Source organism: Rhinatrema bivittatum, chromosome 7 (assembly GCF_901001135.1).
Source record: "Rhinatrema bivittatum chromosome 7, aRhiBiv1.1, whole genome shotgun sequence".
NCBI lineage: Eukaryota > Metazoa > Chordata > Amphibia > Gymnophiona > Rhinatrematidae > Rhinatrema > Rhinatrema bivittatum.
In genome coordinates this window covers 258,874,620-258,887,742 of record NC_042621.1, presented here as the reverse complement: position 1 = coordinate 258,887,742, position 13,123 = coordinate 258,874,620, and the positions used below count along the sequence as shown (strand labels likewise).

General features: G+C 46.9%; 1 protein-coding gene across 11 annotated transcripts in view; it reads right to left on the bottom strand.

The window, feature by feature from the left end:
* LOC115095855 (stress-induced-phosphoprotein 1-like) overlaps positions 1–13,123 on the bottom strand; it is a 157,658-nt gene that overhangs the window by 15,774 nt on the left and 128,761 nt on the right. For all 11 annotated transcript variants that reach the window (XR_003857891.1, XM_029610116.1, XM_029610114.1 and 8 more), the window contains 2 exons: positions 6,244–6,319; positions 1,618–1,695 (listed from right to left, as the gene is read on the bottom strand). Coding sequence is in view for 10 of the 11 variants with exons in the window: in XM_029610116.1 (XP_029465976.1) it covers positions 1,618–1,695; positions 6,244–6,319 (154 nt within the window). In the remaining variant the exon portion in view is untranslated. The remainder of the gene's footprint in view (positions 1–1,617; positions 1,696–6,243; positions 6,320–13,123) is intronic.

The window sequence follows — 13,123 nt, the reverse complement described above, 5'->3', positions numbered from 1 at the left end:
AGAGCTGACTGCTAATGCACTCCCAAAAGCCGAACTGAGAATACAACAAAGCTGTCACTCCAGAGAAACACCATTGCTAGGGGTAAACTGAGATGGAGGCTTCGAGTTTCTGCAGAAATCATACTCCAGTAAGCCAGCAGACAGCAAGATAACGAACTATGTTTGTACCCATATTCTTTTTAGGGAGTTTTCAAAGAGAAACCAGAGAAACTACCTGGGTGGCTTAAACTTACATGGGTACAAAACTACCCACGCTTATTTGAAAACTCAATATATGCACATATTTTACTTCTCCAGCCCAAACATGCCCCTAACAACACTTATTTTAACATCAGCTACACTTAGCCGCCCTGGGGGGGAACAACTTTCACGCCAATAGATCTAGCTGCCTAATTTTAGTTAGCTGGCCAGTTATGCCTGTAAACGGCCCCCGTTGCCAAGAAAAAAACATGTAACATAACTAAATATATACATTCATATATATGTTCTCCCACTTTCTCTCTGTGTAGGTAGGCAACAACATAGCAACAGACACTTGTCAATGTCTATCGAGACAACGGACCTCTCAATACACAGAATTTGAATGCCATCCAATAAGCATGCAGGATCCCCGGCCTTGCTTTAGGCCACAATCCTGAGGGTCCATAAGAGGACACATTAGCATCATACACAGCAAATTTTACCCACAACTGGAGACTGAGGGGCCGATGTAGTAAGACCCGCGGCGAAACAGGCGCTAGTAGTAAGTGTGGGTTTTGATCACCACACGCAGATGAAGATGGCGCCTCATAGGGATGTAAAAATAAATTTTATGCAAATGATCTGCCCACACAAATCCGTGCACTCATGAAGAAATGCGCGTATATAAGCACGGGAAGGCCCTATGTAATAAGCAGCTGCATCCGCGCAGATAATCTGCGCATAAACCTGTGCACAAAAGTAAATGTGGCGAGCAACCAGGTCTCCTCTTTTTTTTTAGCACATTTATGACCCTGTGGGCTGCAGAAAACATGGCAATATATTAATGGGTGATAATTCACACTGCATGCCACGACCTCTGTCACCTGCCAAACCTTCTGCTGCCGTCACCCTTTGGCGAAGCCGCAGGATATACCACAGCATCAGGAACAGCTGGACACAATCAGAAGTCTCCATAGCAAGAACACCAGAGCTGCACGGACACTCAATCGCACCCCACCCAATGCAAGCAATGGAATAAAATGGCCTCCTGAGTCAGTGCTGTCACTTAACTCATGCCCTGACCGTGGCACTAAAAAACCCGCATTCAAAAACCAGCACTAGCATTTCTATCTTCTAGCACGGCTTCCTGCACTGCCCATGAGTGGATAATCGCCTCCTTTGCATACCATCAGCATGCACTCACGCAGAAAAGAAATGGGTCAGTAAGTGCATACAAATGCATGCACAGCTGTGCACAAACCTGCGGCAGCTTCAGCTCACCTTATAACATCGGCCCCTGAATGCTTTGGAATGCACAGTACAAGTACAGATCTACAGCGCTGGCTGACTGCTGTCTTCAAGCCCGCTCTTTTCAGACTGGGGCGAGCCCAGGAAAGTTCCTTAGTAAAGCAGTACAGAGCAGATATTTCAACTTACTTCTTAAAGAGGTCTCTCAGTTGCTTCTCTTTAACCTGGATGGTGATATTTCCTACCCATAGGGAGGAACACAGTGTCCTTTATAGAGAGGAAGAAGAAAGACCAAGAAAAAGGACCGTCACATCGTATCAGAGGACAAAACCAATTTTATTTTTCTTGGGGTCAATAGATATGAAGTGGCTGATAGTTACTGACGTTTTAAGAGATTGGGTGGATGCCAAGAAGCTTCACACCTTTTTAGATCTACGGGGGAACACTTAGCTCAACTCCGGTTTTCATCTGCTGACTCTGAGGCCACTGTTGAAAACAGGATGTTGGGCTAGATGGACCACAGGTCTGACCCAATCTAGCTATTCTTCTGTTTTACTTGACACTTTAGCTGTCATTAGTCAAGATTCCTAATAAATATAGTTTTAGAGGATTTAAAACTATTGTGCATGGCCAAGAGCATGCTGTGATGTGGGGGTAATTTTCATACAGACCAACTTACAGGCCGATACAGTAAAGTTCGCAGGAGAGCGCCCGCTCTCCCGGCGCGTGCACAGGCCAGTGTCCTGTGCGCGCGATACAGTAAAACAAAATATTTAAATTAGGGCCCACAATAAAAAGAGGCACTAGGGACACTAGCGCATCCCTAGCGCTTCTTTTTGAACAGGAGCGGCGGCTGTCAGCGGTTTTGACAGCCGACGCTCAATTTTGCCGGCGTCAGTTCTCGAGCCCGCTGACAGCCACAGGTTCGGAAATCGGACGCCGGCAAAATTGAGCGTCCGCTTTTCAACCTGCGAGCCGCGGGCTGATTTTAACTTTTTTTTGGGACCTCCAACTTAATATCGCCATGATATTAAGTCGGAGGGTGCACAGAAAAGCACCGGCACTTCCCCGGCGCCGGCAGAAATTAGCGCCTACCTTTGGGTAGGCGCTAATTTCTTAAAATAAAATGTGCGGCTCGGCTGCACATTTTACTTTCTGTATCGCGCGGGAATACCTAATAGGGTCATCAACATGCATTTGCATGTTGAGGGCGCTATTAGGTGCCGCAGGTTGGACGCGCATTTTTGACGTGCTATTACCCCTTACTGAATAAGGGGTAAAGCTAGCGCGTCGAAAACGCGCGTCCAAATGCAGGTTAACAGTGCGCTCCACCGGAGCACACTGTATTGTATCTGCCTGTTACTGGGATAATGACGACAGTCAAAGACCAAGTGGTCCATCCAGTCTAGCTCAATTATTTCGTCACACTGCTAAAGGATACATCCCAGATGCCAGCCACAGTGTGTGCAGCCACCTGCACGATCGCTCCCTATCCTGGATGGGCTTTTTGCTCTCCCTCCTTGGCACTCCACCAGGTTGGGTAGAGGAGCATACAAGATCCCCTCTACGTTTCCTCCAGCACTCTCCCTTCTGCATGTCTAACCACAGAGCTCTGGGATAATCTAAATAGCCAGCAATAGAAGATTGGCCACTGTGCAAACATCTGGCCTCCCTCTGAGTCCTGGGCAGCCTGCTAGACGGACCTATCTGTTTTCCCTAGAACTTCGTTAGTCCAGTACTTGCGGCCTAACCGCCAGAGCCACCGGATGGTTGATTCAATCACAAGGTGCCAGACAGACCTGGCCACTTGGTTGTCTGTTTCCCAAACAGGACGTCTAACATGTCACATTAATCACTTTGCCATTCATTCTGGCAGCTCAGACATTCACTCTTGAATCAGTCAAGCATCACATTTTAAATAATAAAGCATTAGAAATGCTAGGTTGTGCTTTTGTTACCACTTCATTTTTGGGCACTAAGGCTCCTTTGTGCCTATCCCACGCCCTCCTAGGGTTGATTTTCAAAGGCTTTGTGCATACAGCCCTGTTTCATGCAGGTAAATCGCTCTTTGAAAAGCAGCCTGTGGGTAAAAGCATAATTCCTCGCGGACTTTCACCTGCAATAGGAAGAGGCAGGATTTTACATGCACACTTCTGATTTTCCAAAGTGTGCACGTAAATCTGCTCAGTCGCACATGTAACTGAGTGTGTGGTATGTGTATGTCTGTGCATATATTGAGAACTCCTGTGACTTTTCAAAGCGGATATATTTGCATAAGTCCACTAAAAATTTGGGCTAAGTACCCACCGACGTTAGCTTTATGCGGGCTGTGTCAAAATTATTCTCTTAAACTCTGTCACTGCTTTAGCCTCCACCATACACCCCCCACCCCCACCCCACTCTTTCCATGAAAACATTTACTTCCTGATATGGCTCCTTGCAGATTCATAGTATGACCCCTATATTTTCGAGCTTCCTTTCTTTTAAAACAGATCTGTTTCTTGTGCATTAATACTTTTCAGGTCTTAGAAGGCCTCTAGTATTTCTCCTGTCCCTCTAGAGTGTACATGTTTAGATCACAAAGTCTCAACTTAAAGGGCTTCTGACGCGGGCCCTGTATCATTTTCCTAGCCCTCTTCTGAAGCGTCTCCACTCTGCCTATATCCTTTCGGAGGTCAGAGCCTCCAGAACGTCACCTGGTACTCAGGTGAGGTCTCACTAATGACTGTGAAAATGATCCTCACTGTGCTATGGAGGGAGCTGTACTGTGGCCCCTGGCTAAAATCAGTCACTACAGTGCCTGGGTGGGGGACGAGCAGAGTCTGTAAAATGGGTGGATGAAGGCTATCACGTTATGTTCCAATGTAGGCCATTTCCAAACGAGCGGGGAAAGAGCAGGAGGAAGCCTCCAGGCCAAAGAAACAGAGACATTAGGTCAAAGACGTGTCATGCCAACATTAAAACAAATGTCTACGCGCTTAACAATCGCATCGAGCTCCTTAGCACACTTTGCAAACCCACCGGTGGCATGTTTCTCTCTCTGTGGCTTTTTTTTTTCCTCCAACCCCTGTACATACTTCCATGCAATCAGTTACTGTAGAGGTTTAGCTGGCAATCTTGTGTGCGAGTTTTGGTTTAAAGATCTGAGCCTTGTTCGCTTCAAACTAAATTTAGAATTTCCTAATACGTCTTTCCAAAACCCATAATGGATTCTTGTCACCCCCGAGTGGGTCAAAAGTGTCCCTCCCCCCCCCGGTCTACGCAGTCAGAATGATCAGAAGAGGGCAAGCACGTGGAAGGTCATTTTCAAGGACAGCGTTTTACCACCCCCCACCACCACGCAGGTAAAGGTCCATGCGTAACTACAACCTGCGTGCAATTACACACAGGTGGAGGCATTTCTGGGGTGGGGTTAGGTTGAAGGAGAAAGCAATGTATGGGCTTTCAGACTTTCAAAACTATGGTTTTAACTGGAAAATCCACCTGTGGATTGAGCGGGCGCAAATCTCTACAGGCATCTTTCTCCCCCCCCCTTAGGTAATTTTCACAAAGGGAACGTGCATGCACACCTTCGGTTTGTAAATTGGTGCAGAGACCATGGGTAAAAAGGACCCCCCGCGCTACAGTTCTCCTTTTAAGAGTGGTCAGGCTTCTCTGGCTGTCAGCTAGGATAGATCCTTAGCAGTGTGGACCGGAAAGACCAGATAGAAAGCAGAAAAAGACATTTGGCCTATGTCAGTATGACACTGCCAGCTTAAGGCGCATCTTAAACTCTCCCATCAATATTTCTTGAGGTTTGTGATTCACAAGGTAACACACCCTTGTCTGTTTTCTTTTATTCTCACTGCATTGTTGATTTTAACAGTCAGGCGACAATGTGCTTTTTTGAAGAACCCTTCTGTCCCTCCAGAAATAGTCTGACTCTTGCCATCCATCAACTTTCCCTGTTTTACTTATTGTAACGAAGTAACTGATGGCAGATAAAGACCAAAATGGTCCATCCAGTAAGCCCAAGATAGCAACTGCCACTCCACGCAGGTACTCCCCATGCAGAACATGTTAGGTTACCCCAATTCTTCATTTCTGCTCCTCCCCAGAAACCTTGCCTTCTCCTTTCCTACCCCCTTAGGGATGCTATACACCAGCATTTATTTATTTATTTAAATGCTTTTAAAATATACCGACATTCATAGGACGTATCATGCCGGTTCACAATCAACTTTGGAAAGCGAGAAGGAGAAATTACAAAAAACAGGGAGGGGGGAGATGGAGCAGGAATGGAAAGAGGAGAGGATGGGGGCTAGGTGACAGCAAGTGCAGAAGATGCGGGAAGGAGAAAGGTAGTGAAGAGCTAGGAGAGAGAGAAATTAAGAGGAACTGTGTTAAATAATTGGGTATAAACATTAACAAATTTACAGAGTCAGCAATTCCATACGATGCAACATTAACAAATTTACAGAGTCAGCAATTCCATACGAAGCATCAACGGGATAGGTGGGAGGGGGGGCGGGGATGTGGCAGTAGAGGAGGGTTTAGGTCTGGTTGGGGTCAGGGTAAGCTTGTAGGAAGAGCCAGGTTTTGAAAGGGCAAAGGGCAGGAACATTTTCTGTTCAAGTCACCTGAGGACCACTCCGTAACCCCAGGGAGTGCAGCAACTGATTTTATGGAGCGGTTGTTTTTAACCCCCCCCCCCCCGCAGAACGTAGATTATAATGTAAGTGGAAACCACTGTTCCTACTATTTTTAATGAATGCCCTCCGAGTTACATAGGAGCTGGCAGTTCTATTCTGACCCCTGGCAGCTGTCAATACGTACTCTGATTGGTCTGTTACTAAAACAAGGTCATCGTCTTCTGGCTCGTCAAAGCAGGAGCTTGCATTTCTCAGCAGAACTATTCCAGCAACGGAAGTACAGAAGAAACAAGAGGGGGAGGGAAAAAGATCTGTAAACAAAATGCACGCTAGCAGCTGCAACTCCTCTTCACGCAGCAGGAGTGTGTATGTTCATCTCCCCAAAACACCCCATCCATGTCACTCCTAAAAACCCAATTATGAAGGGAAGCATCTCCTAATTTAAAACTGCATTTTTTCTTCCTCAGTCTCTCAGTTTTCATAAGGAAACTGCTGCTTCTTACATAGCTTTTTTTTTTTGTACAGTCCAACATAGATGCTTTAATAAATAATATGATGTATGCATCATCCCACTTGCACCACTGATTTATCTCATGTGTAGGAAGAGTCCCATTCCAAGTGAACTGCTAATTAACAAACACCATGGCAATATTCTAAGGTCATCAACTGAACATTTAGCCCTCCTTAGGTAGGAAATTAATCCTCTGTTTTGCTGGACTTCTCTGTTCACAGTTCTCAGGACACAAATCACAGTTCAACAACTTAAAAAGTGCTGAGCAAGATCCTCAGGAAAACTAAAGGAAAAGACTCCTGGGGGTTTATGCATCCCTGCCAGCAAATGGAGACAGAGAAAGTTTCACTGACACTGCTTAATAACCCCTAGTGCCACCTGCATTTCCTTAGTATTGAACTATACCCAAGCAATAGAACAAAACAGCTGAAAAAAACAACAAATCAAAACTTTCTTGAACTATATTACAAAAATGGTCTTCCATAAGAAAATGAACAGCTGACCGGATGACTCTCCACCTCTTGAAATCGGGTGGGTTCTGGACTGATCCATGGTACTACAGGAACGAAAATTAGCAGGCAAGAACCAATTTTCCTTTCCCTGTACGTACCCCGATCAGTCCAGACTCCTGGGATGTACCCAAGCTCCCTAGTTAGGGTGGGACCTGGAGAGTCCCCACTCTCAGAACACTCTCGCCAAAGGAAGGAGAACCTGAATCTCCCACATCCAAACGATAGTGTCCCGCAAAGGTATGTAGTGACTTCCAAGTCGCTGCCCTGCAAATCTCCTGAGGAGACGCCAGTTGCGCCTCCGCCCAGGAGGCCGCCAGCGAACACGTAGAATGAGCCTGCAAGCCCTCCGGAATTTCACAGCCGCCAGTAATATAAGTGGACCCAATTGCCTCTTTCAACCAACACGTAATAGTAGCCTTGGAAGCTATGAAACCTCGCTTCGCACCGCTCCACAAAACAAAAAGGTGGTCTGACCTCCTGAAATCATTCGTCACTTCGAGATAGCACAATAGAGCTCGCCTAACATCTAACCGCTTGAGCTCCCTCGCATGTGGAACTGATTCAACTACCATTGGAAAGGCTGGAAGCACCACTGTTTGATTCACATGAAATGCGGAAACCACTTTCGGCAAAAAAGAAGGCACTGTCCTCAACGAAACCCCTGAATTCAAAATTTGAAGGAAGGGGTCCAGACAAGACAAAGCTTGCAACACCAAAATCCTTTTAGCCGAGCATATAGCCACAAGAAAAACCACTATCAAAGTCAAGTCCTTCAGTGTCACTCTCCGCAGAGGTTCAAAAGGTGCCACATACAAACCTCGGAGGATCAGATTAAGGTTCCAGGATGGACAAACTCTTCTGATCTGAGGTCGCAAATTCTTTGTTCCTCTAAGGAACCTAATAACATCTGGATGAGCTGAAATAGAAGAACCCTCGATCTTACCATGAAGGCAGCCCAAGGCCACCACCTGTACTTTAAGGGAGCTAGGAGACAGGCCCTTAGCAAAACCGTCTTGAAGAAAGGACAAAATGTCAGGGACGGAGAACTTGAGAGCTCGGATACCATGAGCAGCACACCAGGACTCAAACACCTTCCATACTCTAACATAAGCCATTATTAGTGGACTTTCTTCTGGCTTGCAATAAAGTGGTTATAACAGTTTCTGGATAACCTCTACTCCTTAATCTTTGCCTCTCAAAAGCCATGATGCTAGACAAATGTGAGCAGCCTGGTCGGAAAACATGGGGCCCTGACGAAGGAGACCCTCCAGATGACTGAAGCAAATTGGTCCATCCACTGCCAGGTTGATCAGATTCGCAAACCACGGATGCTGTGGCCACTCCGGAGCGACCAATACCACCTCTCTGCGATGCTTTTCTATGCGACGCAACACTTTGCCCATTAACAGCTGGGGGGGGGGGGAGGAACACATAGAGGACACCTTGTGGCCAAGGCAGAACATCGTTACCTTCGGCCCCATGCTGACATCTCCAACTGAAGAAATGAAACGCTTTGGCATTTTGACAAGTCACCATTAGATCCATTTGAGGAGAACCCCACCAATCTCGAATGAGTTGCATTGTGGTTTCCGATAATTACCATTCGCCCAGGTCTACCTGTGTCTGACTCAAGAAATCCGCCTGAACATTTTCGACCCTGGCTATGTGGGACACAGCTATGTGCTCTAGGTGTCTTTCTGCCCAAAGAATCAACTGCTTGATTCTTGGTTCCGCCTTGCTGATTGATATAAGCCACTGTCGTCACATTGTCTGAAATAATCCTCACTAATTGACCTTGTACTAATGGCAGAAACTCCTTCAAGGCTAAACGGACCGCCCTACCTCCAATCGGTTGATAGACCAGGCAGATTCTCTCGCGGACCATGTACCCTGGACTTAGTGCCACTGACAAACTGCTCTCCATCCACAGAGACTGGCATCGGTAGTAACTATCACCCCCATCCTGCACCTCGAGATCCACCCCTCGAACGAGATTGGAAACCTGAAGCCACCAGGAAAGGCTCTCTCTCACCTCACCCTCGAGGGACAATGGCATTTGAATTTCCTTGGATATCGGCTGCCAACAAGCCAAAAGTGCCCTCTGTAATGGTCTCAGATGGGGAAACGCCCACAGTACCAACTCCAGGATCGAAGCCATTGAGCCCAGGACCTGCAAATAGTCCCAGACCTTGGGAACACGTAGCTGCAATAACCGGCGAACCAACTCTGCAGTTTTAAGACTCTCTCCTCCGAACGATACACTTTGCCGACCAAGGGGTCAAAACGAGCACCCAGATACTCCAAAGAATGAGTTGGAATCAAATGATTCTTTGCCACGTTCACTACCCAACTGAGGGACTGGAGAAGATCAAGAACTTTGTGAACAGATTGGTGACAAAGGGCCTCCGACTTCGCTCTGATAAGCCAGTGTCCAGATTTGGGTGCACAGAACACCTCTCCGCAGCGCCGCTGCTACCACCAACATTACCTTGGTGAAAGTGCGCAGGGCTGTGGCCAGGCCAAAAGGAAGGGCAAGAAACTGAAAATGCTGTCCCAGAATAAAGAAACGGAGAAAACGCTGCGAGTTCGGATAGATGGGAATATGGAGCTGGCCTCGGCGAAACCCAGCGAAGCCAGAAACTCTCTCTTGCGAACTGCCGCTATCACTGACCGCAAGGTCTCCATCCGGAAGCACGGCACCTTCAGCACTGCATTTACCTTTTTCAAATCGAGAATCGGATGAAACATACCCTCCTTCTTATGGACCACAAAATAAATGGAATATCTTCCCTTGCGAACCTCTACCGAGTAAACTGGAATGATCGCCCCCAGGTGAAGATCCAGGGTCTCCTGCAGCGCAGCGCTGACTGCTTGCACATGGGACTGTAGGGGGAAATTAGAAGCAGATCGCGAATGGGTCACGCAAACTCTAAAGTGACCACACGGAGAACCCACTGGTCCTGTGTAACTCTGGTCCACTTGTCGTAGAAGTGAGTCAGGTGACCTCCTATAATAGGAACGACTGAGTGGACCAGCCTTGACTCATTGCGAGGACTTACCTCTGGCCGCAGAACCTCCAGCGGCTCCTCGGAATGGCCTCTGGGCACCTCGAAAGGACTGTCCCCAGGTCTGACTCTGAGGAGAGAACTGCCTCTGAGAACTGGGTGTGGCCCTCGAGGGCTGAGACCTATCGGAGCGAAACCAAAACAGCATCTGAAAAAAAACTCTTGGCCTTAGGCTTATCCTCCGGTAAACGAAGGGCCTTATTATCTCCAAGAGACTGCATCAGCTGCTCGAGATCCTCCCCAAATAAGAGGCGACCTTTGAAGGGAAGCAAGTCTAACTGCCCTTTAGAGCAGACATCCGCAGCCTAGTTATGCAATCAGAGTAATCTTCTAGCCACCACAGTTAAAGCCATAACCCTAGAGGAGGTGCGAACTAAATCATAAAGAGCATCCGGGGAAGACAAAATGGCCGCCATTCCCGCACGAAAAGAAGGAGAACCAGGACCCTGGCCAGGGGACTGCCGGGAAAGGGAAATGGCCATGGAAGAGACCCAATGCTGCTTCGCTGCTGGCGGACCCCCCGACGAGCCCTACCCGCTCATCGGAGCACGCAGCACACGGGCTGAGCCGCAGGCAAAGCAAGCCAACCCGTGGGGCATGTCAGGCGCAGGGAGAGTGCTGGAAACGGCAAAGGGCTAGAAATAAAAATAATTAAACGTACCTGCGTTGCAGACAGACCCCCCTCCCCAAACTACCGCCTGAAAGGAGGAGGAAGCAACCCGCAGAGCAAGAAGAGCTACGTTCAGTTCCCGGCTCTGCAAACTCTCTCTCTCTTTTTTTTCTATAAAACTTTAAATGAGAGACAAGAAGTGCCTCAAAGAAAAAAAATCCTACAGAGCCTGCAGCCGCCCAAGCGGCCTTGTGAAGGGGAGGGTTCTGGACCACCAGATTTACACCCCACGGGCGCACAGGGCGAGCACACCAAAAGGTCACCGACCCTCAGCTCACCCACCTCCACTGGACAGGGTAGGACCACTCAGGGTTCAAAAAAAGAAAAAGTACCCCTGGGAGGAAGGCTCAAGAGAAAAAAAAACACTGCCCAGACTACAGAACTGCAAGGTCAGCACCATCTTCCATCAGCTGGAGACAGAGAAATACTGAGGAACTGCAGGTGGAACTAGGGGCTCTTAAGCAGTTTCCATGAAATTTTCTCTGTCTCCATCTGCTGGCAGGGATGCATAAACTCCCAGTAGTCTAGACTGATCCGGGTACATACAGGGGATCCTATTTATTTATTTGAGCAATTTATAATCCACCAATCCATAAATCTTAGTGGATTACAATAATACATACATAATCATGAATCTACAGATATTCAAAGATACAGTATTAAAAACACACACTAAAATGACCCAGGATTTATATCTAAGGCACTAGCTAAAATAAATTCAATACCATACCAACAAAAACACCTGCCTGACAATGATGGGCATGGAGCCTACCCTGCAAGTCCTTGGAGGTGGTTAAGGGGGGAATGCCATATGGAAGAAGTAGGTTTTAAGACTTTTCCTGAAGTGGAGTAGATTGACTATTGCAGTGCCCTCCTCCTTGGCCTACCCAAATCGACCATTAAACCGCTTCAGATGATTCAAAATGCTGCAGCGAGATTACTGACCAACACCAGCCGCGGAAATCACATCTCACCCATCCTCAGAAACCTACATTGGCTACCGGTAAATTTCAGAATCCTTTACAAAGCAATTACCCTAATACATAAATCCATCCATCACCAACTCCATCTCAGCCTTGAAATACCCTTCAAACTTCAACCCAATCAAGGGAACAATGGTTACAGGTAATCGGGAGCAAGCCCAGATTCCCCTACTCGCATCTGCTGGAGTCAGAAGATACTGAACTCCTGCAGAGGGGGTAGTAGTACTTATGGTGACGCCCCCTCAAAGCTTTGGCTGACTCCATCTGCTGGAATGGGGACATAACCCACGGTCTGGACTGATCCAGGTACGTACAGGGAACATAAAGGTACTTTGAATTACCCCCCAACTAAAGCCTCACGCCTTTCCTCGACCAAAGACCGAGCTTTTTCAATAGCAGGTCCATCTATTTGGAACATCATTCCTTCAAGCCTCCGACTAGAACCCTGTCTCACTACGTTCAGAAAAAAACTTAAGACGTGGCTATTCCACCAAGCCTTCGATGATCCTCCAGACAACCCTTAGTCTTCTTTTTCCTCACTTGGACGTAGAAGATTAAAGTCCTACATCCATTCAAACGAAGAACTCTGGCACTTACTGAATAAAGCATCTTTTGCATTAATCCAAATTCCTTTTGGACTATGCTTCTTTAATTATTTTTTGGCCTTTAACTTCCTTCCAGCTCTTAAGCTTCCCAAGTTTTTTACTCCTTGTTAAATGTAACTTTATCTTATTCTCTTTTCTTGTTAATGACTTTTATTTATTGCTTCTGTTATACCCTTGTTTTATGTAAACCGATCCGATATGGTTTATTTACTATGAAGGTCGGTATAAAAAAGTGTTAAATAAATAAATAAATCTTTCTCTGCCCTGATTTCTTCAGGCAGGTTATTTCACAGGGTGGGGCCTGCGATTTTAAACATCCGGAGGTCCATATCTGGCTAAATTCTAGCCAGGCAGGCAGTAGACATTCCGGGCAGCAGCAAAGTTAGTTGGTTAAGTTAATTAGCTAACTCCGATAAATGGAGTTAGCCGGCTAACCTAACCAGCTGTTTGGGCCATAGGGCTGTCCTAAAGTTAGCCGGTTAGACATAACCGTGCCACTGAATATACCCTGCTACTTAGCCGAATAGGTTTATCCGGCTAACTAGACTAGCTGCACCGCGGCTGAAAGTGGACCCACCGAGGTTTGGACTCTGATAACCTCACTATTCACAGAAGCTCTCATATGGCTTACATAGCAGGGCAGACAGCACTGATAGAAAATCACCTGTTTAGTTTCATTCACTCTGCCTCTCTGCAAACACCCATCAGTAAATGGCAA